The sequence below is a fragment of the Myodes glareolus genome, chromosome 24 (assembly GCF_982192425.1).
Source record: "Myodes glareolus chromosome 24, mMyoGla1.1, whole genome shotgun sequence".
Lineage (NCBI taxonomy): Eukaryota > Metazoa > Chordata > Mammalia > Rodentia > Cricetidae > Myodes > Myodes glareolus.
In genome coordinates, this window is record NC_142049.1 from 3,490,633 (window position 1) to 3,507,464 (window position 16,832).

A 16,832-nucleotide genomic window follows, 5' to 3' on the forward strand; every position below is an offset into this window, starting at 1 on the left:
TGCTGTTTCAGATAAAGGAAAAAAATCTTTGTGTCCATCTCTGCTTTAGAGGAGGGGGGAAATCCTGTTTGGAAGTCTCAAGTGGGTCAAGAAGACTGACATTTTCAAGAGGTTCTGCTTGGCTCTGGCTGCAGCTCACTTTGCTGCAGAGCCAGGTCCCCGCTGGGAGGGGGTAGGTAAAGATGGCCAGATGATTGCCAGGGTTTTTTTTTTTTTTTTTTTTTTCCCGCTGACTTTTCTCCACGCCAGTTTTCCAAAGCATCTTTACAGCACGGTGAAAGAAGACACATAAAAGATTCATGGAGCTGCCGCCAACTTGGCTTTCAGAAGAGGACCGCGAAAGGGTACCTTCACACGTGCTGCAAGGCTTTCTTCACACCGCGGACTCCACTGCTAGCCGCTCGCTACGTGCAGCGAGGGTGGGGGGTGGGAGGTGGGTGGGGGTGTGGGAGAATGCCAAGTTACCTCAGCAACGTAACGTTTGCTGATCTTGACTTTTCGGTTGGATAATGAAGATGTTGATTTTCAGGGCTTTCATCTGTAATTGTCCTAAAGACCAGTGTCACCAGCAAAGGATCTGGTCACTGTGCCATTGGTAAAGAATTAGAGTTCAAAGCCAGCTGTAACAATAGTTCCCTTGGCCTCGAGTCACGGCATTGGATGACATCACATCACTGGGCATTCCTCAGGCTAGGCAGAGCCAGGGTCCTTTCTGGATTTTGCAGTCATGACTTACACTGATTATTTACCACAAGGCTGAGTTCAAACAATGACTTCTAGCCTTCAGGACTCCTGAGAGCTGTAAGATCTGCAGACTTTACAAGCTCACGGATGCTGTTCTAAGGCCAGGTGTCTTGGGGGAGAACACTTAGGAGTCATGTCCAGCAGGGATGGAATCCTGGTTCTCCCTCTTCCATGGAACATGGAGCCAGTTGGTGACGGTGCTGGGCTGCTCCCTCCGAGACCTGTCCTTTGACATTCTTTGTCCCCTGAAAGACTGGCAGCTTCAGATTGCACACTGGGCACCCTGGTGGTTTGCTTCAGTGGGGTCAAGTCAGTGGTGGGCGCGGGAAAGAGGAGAAGTCAGGACATGGTTTCCTTTACCGTCTCCTGCTGTCCCTTTTCCAGCTGGCCAACCACATCTTTGGAGTGGTGTCTCCCCGAGGCGGCAGCTTCAGTGACTTGTCCTATGCCCCCCTTAGCCTGGACGCTGGTAATGGCTGTTCCTTCTTCTTAATGCCTGTGGGTCTCAGCCCCTTGTTGTGATCCCTTATCCTCACCTGTGCCTCCAGATGTCTTCACCCAAACCCATTTCTGGAATCACGTCTCAGTGGACAGATACTTGGTTCTGCTTTTCTTTTTGCAGTCCTGTCTTTTAGTTTGCATGGTTTCTGGTGAGAATTTGCTGTGTTTTTTTTTTAATTATTTTCCCCCTCCTATAAAATATCCCATCTTCCCCCCCCCCCTTTTGGCTGTTTTCAGAAAATTCCCCTTTCTCAAAATTTCAATAGTCTGAATGTGATATGCTTAGAAGTTTCTGCCTGTGTATGTATGTGTATGCATGCATACTTTGCCTGGCACTCTCTGAGCTTCTTTGGACTGTAACATGAGGGGGGCTGGCTTGTTTGTGTTTTTCTGTCCCGCCCAGTACCCCAGCTGTTTAGTCCCAGAGAAAAATCACACTGAGATCTCTATAAGTTATAAAGCTGTCAGGCTACTTATTAGCTAACTCTCACATCTTGATTAACCCATTTTTTCTGATCTATTTTAGTCATGTGGCTCAATACTTTTTTCAGCTGGGCAGATCACATCCTGCTGCTTCGGTGATCTGGGCAGGAGTGGGAGGAATCAGCTTCCACCTTCCCAGAATTCTCCTGCTCTCCTTGCATCATTTCCACTTCCTGTCTGGTTTTCCCACCTACACCTCCTACCTGGCCAATCAGCATTTATTTAAAACATGACTGACAGAATACAGACAATTCTCCTGCACCATTGGATGGTGGCCCACTATTAATTATGAATACTTCTTGGTCATTATTTGCTCACGCTTTTCTTCTGCCTATTCTCTCTTTTCTCGACTTCTATGGCACGAACATTTGGCCATCTGACATTCTCTCCTAGCTCCTGAACGCCCCGCTCCGGGGGTTTATCTTTCTGGGTAGTTTCTATCGACCTCGCTGTGTCACGCTGTCATCTGCCCTGGGCATCAGAGGCCTCCTTCATCTCTGTGGCCGTGGTCCTCAGTCTTAGCGTTTCCATTTGATGCTTTTTCTCCCGCATCTCTGCAGAAACCATCCATCTGATCTTGCCCTGTGGCCCACCTTTTCCATTAGAGCTGTTAATGCAATTACAGTTGTTTTAAATTCCCTGAAAGGGGTTTTCAACATCGCTGTCATATCTGAATGTGGGGGTCTGATGACTACATTTTTTTTTGTGCTTTCTCTCGCCTCTTTGCACTGTCAGTTGGAAAATGTGACATCTTGTGTAACACGGCAGAGACGGAGGTGAATGTCCTCCTGGGAGGTCATTAGTGGGGGGTGTGAAGTCATGGTCTTAGGAGTAGGGCTGGCTTCGAAGTTCACTGTGTCTATGGTTAACCTTGGTGCATCTCAGGCACCACGTTCCCCAGCAGTTCTTTGAGAAACTACTTTGCCAGAGTTGTTATTTACTTAATTTTTTCTCCGTCTCTAAGTCACTGCCCCTTCAGCTTTGGGTTCTTCCTATGTACTGCCTTAGAGGGGTGTCTCCTTCCACGTGCTGGCCCGCTCCTTACCCTTTTCTCTGATGTACTCTGCCTCTTGATTTTGCTTCGAGATTCCAGGCAGTTGTGGTGGTAGGGGCGCCTTCTCTATCGCTCTGGCAGGGCTTCGGGGGAGGTGCCCGAGGGTGCCCAAGCTGTTCTGTGTTCCTGCTCTTCTTAGGTGGCAGTCCTGGACAGGAGACCTAGCCCCACCCTTCTCTCGGCAGCGGTTACTCGATTCTCCTCTTCTTTGTCTCTCATTGAGCTGAGTGGATTTTCACCAGTGTCTGAGGAGGATGTGCAGACGCCATTTTCCCTTGACCCTTATTGGGGATGGGGTGAGAAAGGCATGGGTGGAGTGGGCTGGTGCTATGATTCCCCTTAGCAGCTGCTGGGCCCCTCGATCCTGTCAATTGTGAGAGACTTTTCCTTAAGTTTTCCTCTCTCTCTCTCTCTCTCTCTCTCTCTCTCTCTCTCTCTGTGTGTGTGTGTGTGTGTGTGTGTGTGTGTAGAAACCCCTGTTGTAGTCTGTAGGGGTGGGGAGGATCATGACGAGGACATGGACTTCCCCCATCAATTTCTGCAGCTCTGGATGAACTTCTACTCCAGTGTTTGGGTAAGCCGGAGCACGGACGTGGTCCTTTTCTGTAGGTTGAGTTCTTGGATTTGGGCCAGTTGCTTGCCCTGTGACCCCCGGGAAGGAATTTGAAGAAAACACGTATACTTGTCTCTTGTCGGGCTTATTTTCATTATAAACTTGGGAAGGATGCTCTTTTTCAGCTCTCGTATCTCTCAGGCGCAGGACCGAAAGCCAAGTATTTTATTTGAACTGTGTGAATTGAATTCTGCATCCCGCCAGGTGCACTGATAATGCCGGAGCCGGGATCTGCATCTAGTATTCTCGCGGCAGCGTGTGTGCCTTCTTTATCTCCCTTCCCCTCCTGAGTCAACATTTCATTCATAAAATATTTACTAAACACCTATGAGGTGGCAAAGCCCTAAACTTGAAGCAGAAATAAATTTAAAGAATTAGTAAGGAGCCCATATATTTACCGCTGGTGTAATTGTAAGAGGAGCCATCATGGGGCACTGTGGGAGGCTACAGCCTCTTCCTCCTATGGAACATGGGGGGAGTTTGCGGCTTAGTCCCACCCAGAGAGTTGACTTTGGAACTAGTCTCATTCTGTCAGCTGCCTGCCTTGCTTGCTTCTCTTTTGCAGACAGGGTCTCACTATGTAGCACAGGCTGGCTTGGAACTCACTATGCAGGTAGCCCAGGCTGCCTCAGCTTCATGAACACTGGTACCACCCACCACACCTGGCTTTATCAAGACATTTTCTTCACTGCTAAGCTCCGTGGGACCTGGAGCCGAGTCTGAAAGCCACAGTGCCCCCTCCACAGAGCCAAAGACTGCATTGTAGTCTCCTAGAAAGGGATTCCCCAACAGATGCGGGGTCCGAATAACCTTGACTCTCTACAACAGCAGATTCTCAAAGACGAGTTTCTCTAAAGTATATGCTGTTTACATTAGACATTAGTTTAACCTGTTAAGAGGATTGATGCAACCGACTTAAAACCTGTTTCAGTAGCAGCCCCACCACAGGCCTTCCTAGGCTTTTACATGTATGCACGTTGGGTTTGGATCCACTAAGCTGCCTCATGATGCTAGACAGAGACTGTACTTCAGCAAATGGTTCATTAGCCAAGCTCCACACACTTTATTTGTGTATTTATTTCAGTTAAAAATGCTGTAACGATTTCTAGGTAGTTTTATCATTTATTAAGTAGTTTCACTTTCAGAATTTATGTATGTATGTATGTATGCATGCATGTGTGCATGTGTGTATGTAGTTTCAGACAGAGACTTAGATAGAGATGGACAAAGGCAGACAGAAGACAGACAGACAGACAGACAGACACGGAGGTGCAGGGAGCTTATAGAGAAGGGGATCAAGACCAGGAGGAAGAGACAGAAAGGGATAGAGACAGAAAACAAACAGAAGTAGACAGACAGAGACAGATACGTAGAAAGGAGGACAGAAGAGGCCAGGAACAGGAGAAAGGGGACAGAAACCCAGCAGCAGCCCAGAGAAGAGTTAGGAGTCCCAGAGAAACATTAGGACAGAGACCCAGAGAGAGGTGACAGACCCAGAAAAAGGAGGTGGGGCAGCGATTCAGAGAGAAAGGGATGGAGACCCCGAGAGAAAGCAAGACAGAGGGAGGGGGATTATCAAGTCTTTTGATCCCCAGAACGGCCCGAAGACAGTGATAGTTCTGAAGAGCGGTGGAGACTCCGGTATGAGCGGCTCTGCCCAATCTGTTCTTGGTCCGTGGGCACAGTCTCGCGAGAACTGGTATTTCACATCCTCACTGTTTCCGGTCTGAGCTGGAGCACTTTCCTCGGGCCCAGGGTGCAGCCCACTTTTCTAGCCCATTTTGGATACTCTCAGGAACCGACTGTTTTCCTGGTTCATACCTTGAACTCTCGAGACCTGACATTTGATTCTACCCCTGCCTGACTTCTGATTCCCAACTCAGCTGAAACATTTTCTTCTGTTGCTTTGGTGGCTTCTCTCCCACGCTGCTCCGGTAACCGCTGGCTCTGCCATGGGTTTGCTGGGAACAACAGCAGCAGCTCTCACCGAACCACCCATATTTTATCTCGCTGAGAGTCCATGCTTCAGACTACCCCTAGAAACAGCACTATTTTCATCCCGCCATGCAGGTAAGTCAGGAAGCACCTCAGGAACTGGACCAGTCCCGCAGGAGGAGCGGCCACTATGCTCTGGCTTTCTACCGACTGCATGACTCGAAGCTTATCACGTGCTTTCTTTGAGCCTGGTGTGTTCATAGGTAAAAGAAACACGCGGATGGTAATTCTTACTGACTGGGGAGACCCTTGCCAATGCATTTCTGTGTCAGGCCCAGGGGCTTGCAAACCCGAGGTGCTGTATAGATATTGGGGGAAAGGGTCTGACACACAGCAGTGACGTGTTCACATTCAGTTTGGGATTTGAGGCAGGGAGTGACCTTGGGAACTAATTGTGTGAACAGATTTGCTCTGACAAAGAAATCCCTGTATTGGCTAAATAATGTATAAGGGGTTTCTACCAGGCAATGGGGGAAATTGAATTATTTAGTGTATTTCCATTTCAATGAGCTAATCAAGATAATTGCTATTTTCCTGGATCTTTGTCTTTTCTTTGCAATTAACAAGGCCCCTGTTTGGAGAAAGGAATTTAGCTAGTGAACTTTGTACATGGGGCTATGACATTTTTTTTAGTATAAATTATAGTTAAAAATCAATTATAGCTCCCTCCCAACACTGGATCCACTGTAGTATTCTTGCTTGCTCTGTTACAGCCTGCAAATGAGCCTCCCTCCATCTCCATCTCTGTAAAAGAGAAAATACTACCTGTCGCCCCTGCTGCCGTGAGGATTAGCTCAATGACTCGGTTTCTGGCGCAGAGCTGATGTTCGACAAGACCAAGTTCTCTGCCAGCTCCTGCAGCCTGTCTAATGCTGACATATTCAGCAGGCTCAGTTGTCTCAAACATGACAAAGAAGAGAAACTTAAAAAAAAATCTCATATTGAAAAAGAGATGTTACAAGACCCATTCATTAAAACAGCACATCCGTCGACTAGATGTGTGTGGGATGAATAATTTGCCTAGGACTGTAGTGAGCTGCACTTCTGCCTCTCTGGCCGCATCGCTTTGAGATGCCTATCTCGTATGGAGAGGAGGAAGCAGGTACTTGAAGTGAGCACTGTATCACACCCAAAGCAGAGTACAAACGCATCACTGCGGCGAGGAGGGAGACAGCCAGATCACACCCATTGCTTACAGAAGCCCATAAGCAAATCACTCAAAATCATTTGGTTCATTTAGGGGTGAAGGGCTCTGCGTTCCCACTTCTGGAAGTTAATTCTGTGGCACAGCATGGCCTACAACTGTCATCATTCCTTAATGAACTTGACTTCCTAAAAGAAGGGCCAGGCGATGTTTATACCATGAGTTTGGGAAGGGAGAGTGTAATGAACGCCCTAAGTTCATCCAAAATTTAAAAATAATGGAACCTCAGTTATGTAAAAAAATCATTCATGTGGGGCGTTCCCTTCATTCTCACCTTCCTGTTTATATGAAGATATTAACTCTTGAAGTAGTTTAGGTTGACACCATGTTGCTGTGGTCTACTGTATCCATTTTACAGGTATGGAAAGTGAGACCTAGTGAGATTAAGCCCATGGTAGAGCTGGAATTGAAGGCTACATCTTTGAGCCCAAACCATTTCTCTTTTAGAATAAATCATTCAGAGCATGACTGTGCAGAATCTACCATTTTCCTTCTAGGATAAATCATTCAGAGCATGACCGTGCAGAACCTATCACCGGTAAGGGTCTTCAATCCCAATCCTGAATTAAAAGAAAATCCATAAAAAGTACATTCCGCCAAATCACTCATCTTCAATCTTACAGTGCATCCCATAGAACACAGCCCCATCTTGATACTTACTCATAAAACGTCGTCCACCCATTTTCATTGCTCTTGGTCGCCAAGAGGCCGGAGTTGCCATGGTAGGTCATCATAGCCAGCTCGTGTCCTTGCGTGGTCACGCTTCTGAGTGCACTGTTGGTGCCCATGGTTACCCAGTAGACCTGGCCATCTGGGACTACCAGCCAGAGGGGCATCCCGGTGGAATCCCGGCGGACGTTCACCATGTTGCCGTTGTTGTCAGTGATGTGTGTGATGTCGCCATCCCCCGTGTAAGTGAAGTTGTACAGGTAGTCTCCCGTCGGCAGGCTCTGGGTGTACAGATGCTTGCCGCTGGTGTCAAAGAGGTACAGCTCCTGGTCGATGGGGGAGGACAGCTCGTACATGTTCTGGGTGTTGAGGAAAGGCTTGTTCTTCCGGATGAATCGGATTCGGATGTTTCCAAGGTCAGCCACGTAGAGCTCCCCGTCGGCACACACAGCCAAGGAAGAGGGGGTATTCAGCTTGGCATCCTTGGCATAGCCATCATCTCCGGAGAAGCAATCGCAGTTGGCGTCGTTTTTACAGTCGCAGCCGCTGGGGGCACCGGCGACCAAGGAGATCTCACCGCTTGTGGTGACCTGCCTGATGCGGTTGATCTTTTTCTCATCCGTCTCGGCGATGTACAGGACTCCGTTGTGCGAGACAGCTAAAGCCGTGGCTGACTCCAGGGTGGCATGGATGGCTACCTTGCTCAGCAGGAAGTGGTCGATGCCGGGGACCTGGCAGTGCATGGGCCTCCCGGCGACAATGCGCACCTGGTGGTTTTCGGAGATTTGCAGGACCACGTTGTTGTCAAGGACGTAGAGGGAGTTATCCATCGGATTGATGGCTAAGTCTGTGGGCCACTCCAGGCGAACCTGACAAAGAAGACAGGGACACTCACATGACGCCAGGACGCTCACTAATAATCACCCCAAACTCCCAATAACCCACTATTGTGTCCCAAGGGCCTTTATATACAGTTTGACCCAGCCGGGCAGAAACGGAAGAAGGGAACTACAGACTCGAGATGGAGACTCTGGAGTCAGACAGGCTTAGGTTCCGAACCTAGACCCATTACTCATGACCTTGGGCAGGCTACTTTGCTTTTCTGAGCTTCGAAATTCATATTGAGACAATGGGGTGACAACTGTACCTCCTGACACACAGTAGGTGCTCGGACTCAGATAATGGATAGCCGATGTGGGAGGGAGAGGAAGACGGAGTCTGGAGGCTGACGTGGGAGTTGTTCGGAGGATTTCAAAAGACTTCCATGAAATGCTGACATGGCTCACGTATGAAGGTGACTAACACGAAGTTAGGCTTGGGGATGTAGAGCCAAAACATCCATGCCCCTGTCTGACACAGGATTCTAGACTAGTGGTTTTCGATTTTGGCCCCCTATTCGTGCTACCGACTGAGATTGTAGGAAACGTTCTGAGCAGTCAGATAGGTTGGGTCCTCGGTGTAGCTGGTCTGCTCATTGGGGTTGTTTAAAAGTAACTTCCTAGGTGATTACTTCTTTAGCTGGGAACCATATCTGGGTTCTTCTCCTAAAGGGAAATAATCAAACCAGTGGTGCTGGCTGGCATCCCCTTGCAGCTGGTCAGAAATGCAGAATGACAAGCTTGCCCAAACCTACTGAATCTGAACAGATCCCTGGAGGACCGAGTTCACACTGGAGCTCAGCAAAGATTGATTGATACAGGGGAAGGGAGGGGGTGTCTCTAGGACTTCAGAGAGCAGGTCCTATTAGAAGGGATGAATGAGACTTGCAGTGGGACTTAGGCTCAGAGCCTGGAGACTCACATTGAGTCTCTCTCTCTCTCCCTCAAGGCTGGGAAAGTGACTGGAGTCACGGAGAACCTTCGAGTGGGTGCCCAGGGGACTGCAGCCATCTCTTGAGTGCTAGTAGTGTTTATAGTTTTTTTTTTTTTTTTTTAAAAAAAAGACAGGGTTTCTCTGTGTAGCTTTGGAGCCTGTCCTCGAACTATCTCTTATAGATTAAGCTGGTCTCGAACTCACAGAGATCCGCCTGCCTGCCTCTGCCTCCCGAGGCATGCGCCGCCACCACCAACCAACTTTTTTTTTTTTTTTTTAAATCATGGCCATTTTAATAGTGGCAACAAAACAAAACAACAAAAACCCCAAACCAAACAGAACCAACTCAGGTGCTCCAAAACCAAGAACTAGTTAAATAATGATAGCACATTTACTTGGCTTGTAATTTAGAAACCTGAATAATCTTTTCCCATGATGCTGTAGGTCAATGATTCTCAACCTTCCTAGTGCTGCAACCCTTCCGTGTAGTTCTTGATGCTGCCCTGACCCCTCAACCATAGAATAACTTTGTTGCTACTTCACAATTGTAATGTTGCTACTGTTATGAATTGAAATGTAAATATCTGACACGCAGGATATTTGATGTGTGACCCTGAGGGGTCCCAACCCACAGGCTGAGCAGCGCTGTTATGGAATGACGTGGGGGAAGTGTTTGCTACTTGCTAAATAGAAAGAACGGACTACAGAGCTTCAGGAATAGACAAAAATCAGCTAGGGAAAGTACAGAAGTTTACTTTACAGACAAAGAAGAGGCAAAAAGCTGGAAGGAAACATACCAACATAGTAACCATTCTGGGATCAAGGATGATGTCACATTCTTTTTATTTTAATGTTTTAAAAAGTTGCTACAGTGTCTACATGGTTGTTGGCAAATGTAAAACAATAATGCCAAAATAAAAACCAAAAAAAACAACCAAGCAAACAACAATAAAACCTCTAAACCAGTTTGTGAGGTTGCCTCTCTCTGTCCCCTTTGCTTAGAGTCCTTCTCAGGATGGGTCAAAACAGGGCTCAGCTTGTGTATCCTAAAGCCTCTTGTTCCTCACCGGCCCCAAACCTTCTGCAGAGCAGGAGAGCTACAGACTCTGCAAAGCAACTGCTGCCCCCCACCCCAGTGCTCTCTGGGGCATGGTCCCGCCAGCTTTCAGCTACATCAAGAACACACGGTTTGCTTTAAAGTGACAGGAGACTTTTCAATTTCCTAAAACCCATTCCTTGTCAACACTGGCCGCTAAATATTTTATGCCCTCTGGTCCTGTGGCACCTTGGGGACTTCCTTGCAGAGACCTTTCTGCCTGTCATTATGATGAAAAGATGGCGCCCTGATGGGTGTTGGGGAGGGGATGGGAAGGAGCAGAACGGGGAGGGGGCAGAAGAAAGGAACAGGCAAGCAGAGCAGTTTAGCATTTTCTGTTTGTTGCTCATGTGACTGTGTGCCAGGGAAAGGAGACTGCTGCTCTCAGCTGCTCTGGGCTCTGATGGGCTGCTGGCTTGATGTCTCTCCACCAGACCCATGTGTTCCTCTCTCTGGTTTCTCCTCTGGTTAATGATAATGCCGCCACAGCTTCAATCCCCATTACCAAAATGTTAGGCCTGAACCTCGGAGCTCCCATGGCCCTCGGGCGCCTATGTTCAAGGGACCTGGGGTGGAGGGGGCTCCCTTTCCCAGCTGTCCTGAGCATTCTGCATCTCCATCAAGATGTTTTGAGGCCACTGCTTTGCCACAGAGTGATGAGCATACGCAAATGAGTTGTCATAGGAATAACCGAATGAATGTCTACAAAGGGCACGCAGAGCAGGAGGGATGGCACAGGGTACCTCACTTCCTGTTCGCCTCCACCGTCACTAATGGGTCAGGTCACCTCGCTCAAGTTTCTGAGACCCTGAACTTCTTTCCTCATATCAGAGCAATCAACATTATCCAGGGGAGCTGTGGTGAATGAGACCACAGACAGGGAAGTTCTTTATAGAGTTTCGGGGAACTGATATTTACATCCTATTACCAGTTGGTGGCCCTGTGCTGGGCAATTATGTTCATGATCTCATTAGAAAGATTCATTCCCCATCCTTGATGAAACCCAGGGCAGGGCTCTGTTTATAAAGGCATTTCCTTTCGCTCAGCCTCAGTTTCCCCCATTCTACCCCAGGGATGATAGTGGCAGATAAACGAGAAAAGAGAAGTTGTACTCAGCTCTGACCTCATTTCCAGCAGAGTGCGTACCTGGCACATGATAAATTCTCATTTTGGCTCCACCATATGGAGTGGTGGTTCTACCTGGGGAGCTGAGAACCAGCCTCCAGAGATGTGGCATCTGCTTGTCTACCGCATGCCCTCCCGCAGTGTGTCTCCTCCCAAATCCCATGCTTTTCTGCTCTGTAGGCTTTGGTCATGGCTTCTGTGACTTTCCTTCTTGGTCCCCACAGGAAAGCCAGCTAGCTGGGTGTTGTCACTAGTGGGATCCCGGAAAACAGATGCCGCCCCCCCCATATTTGTGTGTAAAAACAGATGCCCATGTTAAGAGTTCATTGAAAAAACAAAAACCCAATTCTTACATTCAGACAAAGGCAGCAAGGGCCAGGAGTAGAGATTTTACTCCATGATTTCTCAGGATGTGGCTTTTGTGTTTTTCTCCCGTTCAACATGCCAGCTGCCTCCCAAAGCCTTTGGTGTGAGTGCCGGGCAGGGCCTGTATCCAAACCTAAACAACTTTCCAATGTGTGGATTGAAAATGTTTGGGCACCCTGTGCTGGCTGGTTGAGGGCCCATTTAGAGCAGCAAAAATACTTGTCTGCACATCCTTAGGTTTTGGCGGCTTCCTCCTGGGTAATTCTAGCCTGCTCACAGACTGTAGAGAGAGACTCTCGAGCCAGCAGGGTGAAGCCTGCCAAATTGCAAAGACAGTGGCAGAGAACAGATTCTACTCTGGAAGGCATCATCGCAGAAGCTGGCACGCGGGACACTGCACCAGCATTGGGCTGGGAGGGGGTGTGGGTGCTGGGACTGCCAACCGCATGGTCATGGGGCTTGGAGGAAGGCATTCAGAGATGGGTGTTAGTACCAGAGGAAGACATGGCAGGCGAGGCTGGGAGAGGCCTCTGTCAGCTTATTTATATTTTCTAGGCTCTGACAACGTTAGCAGCATGGTTGCTCACCAGTTGAACTCAAGCAAAGCTCTGATCCAGGACCTGGCAGTAAAGGACCTGGCCCTTGCCAAGTCATCAGAGAATCTACTGGATAGCCTGATGTCTACCTTTGGGTTCCTGATGTCTACGTTCTGAGGCCCAAATCCCTTGATATAGTATGAGGTCCTTCTCTCAGTGGCTCTGGGCCATTCTTCCTATCTCAGCTCCCTCCAAAGTGCTCTCTGCTTTGGTATTCAAGCCTCCAATGTTTTTGAGGGTCTCATGGATCTCAGGCTGACTTTGAACATGAGCTTGAACTTTGGTTCTCCAGCCTTCACATCTCAGAAGTGGGATTACAAGAGTGTGCCACCATATCTAAATTATACAGACCTAGGGATTGAATGAGGGCCCTTGTGAATGCCAAGCAAGCAATATTCTATCAACTGAGCTGCACCCTCAGATTTCCAGTGTTCTTTGACCACACTAGGCCTGATAATCATCTTTACATCTTTGCACATACCATCTCTGTTCTTTTTTTTTTTTTCATCCTGCAAATCCCTGGTCCAAACTTAGTACCCATGCCATCTCTTTACTGAAATAGGATGCTACAATACTTTTCAATCATTACATCTCAAGTGATGAGCATTGCTGATCCCATGTACTATTTCATGCCTTTCCAAGGCAACCCTGCCATGCTGATGTCAATCACTTCAATATATGTCTAGGAGAAATGAGGTCCAAAAGATCTCACAAACTCCTACACACACCAAAGCTTGGGGTAGCTTGGTACAGCTAGGGTTCAGCCAGCTTTCCAACAAATACGGGCTGGGCTCTGACTGTACACCAGGCACTTTGGTTAAGTAGAGGCAGGCCAGATTCCTGTCCTCATGCAGCTTATGGTCTAGAAAATAAACAAGTGTCTGTACATGGTGTCGAAGAGGACGTTCAGGGCTATGGGTTTAAGTCCACCCTGGTCTGCTGGCCACGGAAGGATTCTATCACTGTCCTCTGAGTCCTGACTCCAGCCACACGCTTATTAGACATAATGGTGAACTTTCAGGGCAGCTAGGCTGGGGTAATTTCTTCCTTGTCTTTGATCTCTGGGAACTCAACACAGGCCATGAACCACGTGGGAGTAGTCATCCGGCTGGCTGGGTGACAGATGACAGGAAGGACACGCGGCACACAGGGTCTCAGCACACAAAGTCTTCTCACCTGAGAAATATCCATGACGGAGTCACAGCTGAGGGGCCTGGCTGAGGTGAGGTCATTGGAGCCCAGCAAGGTGGAGATGATCCCGTTTTGATCGACGCGTCTGATCATTGTGCCATCCACGAAGTAAATGAGCCCGAATTTGTCCACTGTGATCCCTAGGGTGGAGAAGGCCACACAGGGAGTCAGCACCGGAGACGAGAAGGAGCCGTGCAGTAGAGAGCTTTGGGGTCCGGCATCTTCTCCCATCCAGCTCTCTGTCCCTCTGCAAGGGTCTCGTACACGGAGGTCAGCACTAGAGCACCGAGCTACACCCCAATCCCTCTAGTTCCCTTTTGTTATTTACCATTTCGTTTATTACTTACATTTGTTTTCTTTTAAATTTTAAGAAAAAGAATCTAAAATTGATATTATTTCTTTGAGACAGGACCTCATATAGCCCAGGCTGGCCTTGAGTTCTAGACATAGAGAAGATGACCTTGAACTTTGGAACTCCTGTCTCTACCTTCCAAGACTGCTGGGATTATATAGCATGACCAGTGTTGTGCAGGGATGGGGCTTGAACCTGGGGCTCTGTGCGCGTCAGGCAAGCTCTCTATCAACTGAGCTACATCACAGCCCCTCCACAGATGAACAGGGTGCAGGGAAGGTGTCAAGGCTCTGAGTGTCCCATGAGCGAGGGGTTAAAACCTAATGTCCTAGACCTCAAGCTCTGGCCTCCCACTTTGCTGCCTCAAGAGAGGTTTCATCTTTGACTTGGCTACCAACAGAAACAGCGAGGAAGACGTTTGCCAGCCTCGCTGGGAATTATTTAAACGAACCTATTTCTGAAGTCCTGCGAACACCATCATGGATCTCCTTTTCAGTAAGCATTTCTCTTTTCTTCCAAGACAGCCATTCTTTCAGGTCACTAACCCTTATTGTTTCGTTTTATTGGTCATTGTGGGTTTGTGTAGGGAATGGGTTTGTTGGCTTTGGGGTCTCAGGGAAGCATACTGAAGATGGGGGGGGGTGTCCAGGCTGTCACTCAGCACCCTCCCTTTCACCTGACCACCCTTCCCAGGTCTCTGAGGCCAAGTCACTGGGCTGCCTGGCATCTGTTTTCTTACTTGTTAGATCAAAGGGTTGTTTGTAGCCTGCATTTGTGCCTCAGGCCTGAGAACTTCTAAGGAGCCCATGGCACCCCCAGTAGGCTGCTTGAGAAGGTCTCATGTGAGGTTTGCATTCCTGAAGGGCACCCTGGGTGACGGTAGTGGTGGTACAAAACGATCAGAAGGTCAGTGAGGAGTTGGCTGCTTCTGGCCAGGGATTCACTTCATAGTCACCTGGAGAGCTTCTACTTGGCCTCACATCTGGCAACACCACTCAGGAGATGGCAGGGACGAGGGCTCATGTCTGTATCCAAAATTCCTGGGTGGCATCTGCCACCCACGTAGATGGTGAGGGGTGATGGGTTTTGAAATGGAGGCACAGGACTGGGTCAGAACATGCGGTACCACGGGAAATGACAGACCCAGGAGGGCGGAGGTGACATAAAGGGTGATCTGGCCACTTGATTGGCTCTGTTTTCTTTTGGCCAGTCAGTGCGATGAGGGGCTTAGAGGAGGCCTTGGGAGAGGGCAGGTCTGAGCTCTGAGGCTCCCGATTTTGTGATTTCTCTCCTGACTCTTGGTCTCCTCATGGCTGAATGGGATGACAGCTTCTGACTGGGGGTCAGGGAGAGGCCTCAGTTGGTAAAGTGAAGACCTTCTAGTACAGGAACCCAAGCCCCATGGCCCTGGTGAGCCATCCCTGTGTTCCTCTTCACACACACAGTCACACAGAAACACACAGAGATACACACCACACAATACACACACACAAACACAGACACACCACACAGATACATGCAGACATAGACACACAGATACACAGATTCACACATATGTACACACTGACACCACACACACACACACACACACACACACACACACACACACACACACTTGGGGGGCACAACTGACTTGGAATTCCTAGTTCCCAATATTCATCAGTGACCACTGTGTCTGGGAACCAGCAGCCAATACTGTGTGCTTCCAGGGCCTAGGTGGGTTCTTAGCTCCTTGCATCTCTTCCAGGTCAGTAGGATGCGTTAAGGCCTCCAGGCACCTTTGAGTGACACCAGAACACTGGTCCCATCCCTCTGTAAAAGTCTGGGAGGTTGGAAGAGGACTTGACACCCATGTGAAGGCAGCTTCATGGCTGGAAGCCTTTGCTGTGGTCCTGCCTAGAAGGGCAATTAATTTCCTTCCTTTGGCAGTTGGGCATGAGTCTGCCTGTCTGCCCGGCTAGGCCCCGTCTCTCCCCTCCATCTGCCAGGACTGATGAGCGCTCTGTGAACAATTGGGTTTCTTGTTTACGAAGTTGGCCGCACAGGCTAATAGAAGTGATCTGTCCCCTGATTAATTACTTCATATTTTTCTCCTTTTGTTGTGCTAAATAGATGGACATCTTTCCTCCTCCCTATTGCGATGCGACTGCGTGTTGCTGTGTCCCTGTCATTCCTATCTGGGCTAATTACAGGCTTTCGGGCAGTGGTGCCGCCACTCCATCTGGGTGGGTGAAGAAGGGGACCACAGGCGTTCAGAACAACCGAGAAACGCCAGGAGAGGTGAAAAATCTCTCAGCAAGAAACCATTTTAATTTGGAGAGACTAGGATGCTGCATCTGACAGGGGCTGTGGGGATCATCATATGCCCAACCTGCATATTTACAAACCGGGAAACTGAGGTTGGAAAGGGGAGATGCCTCTGCTGAGAGCCATCTAGTATCAGAGAAGAATCACGTGCAAACCTGGGCTTGTTCTCTACTGCCTACTCCTTACTAAGGAATCTCAACTAAGGGAATTTAACCCTTGACGACACAATACTTCCCCTGCAGTTACCACCTGACCATTCCATCAGTTAGGGAGACAGCCTGTCATGATGCCGTACCATCGCATCTGCGTGATTATGGAACACACAATAATGGCAGTAATGGGGACCTCCTCTGCTGTTATGTTTACTGTGCACCTAGCTGTCCCCAGGAGACATTTATATTCCTGACATTTAAGTTGGATTAGGACTGTGTGGTATAACCTTGTAATATAGAGGCGGCAAATGAGGTTCAGAGAGGTTCAACAACTCACCCGACACCACGCAGTTACTGGATGATAAAGCCTGAGTTTGCATACACGAGTTTTCTGAAGTCTACTGCTTTGATTTGAAACCAGACCTTGAAACCTGGTGCTCCTTAACAATATAACCATTTCTAACAGTTTTACAGGCGGCATGTGAAATGTATCAACTCTGACCCCCAGAACAGTCTTAGGAGGTAGGTACAGAGGGTATTATTATCCTCATTTTATTAAGTGGGCCTTAGGT

General features: G+C 48.5%; 1 protein-coding gene across 1 annotated transcript in view; it reads right to left on the reverse strand.

The window, feature by feature from the left end:
* Tenm4 (teneurin transmembrane protein 4) overlaps positions 1-16,832 on the reverse strand; it is a 699,176-nt gene that overhangs the window by 26,937 nt on the left and 655,407 nt on the right. Inside the window, 2 exon segments of the mRNA XM_087901469.1 lie at positions 7,255-8,132; positions 13,435-13,589. Coding sequence (XP_087757595.1) covers positions 7,255-8,132; positions 13,435-13,589 — 1,033 coding nt within the window.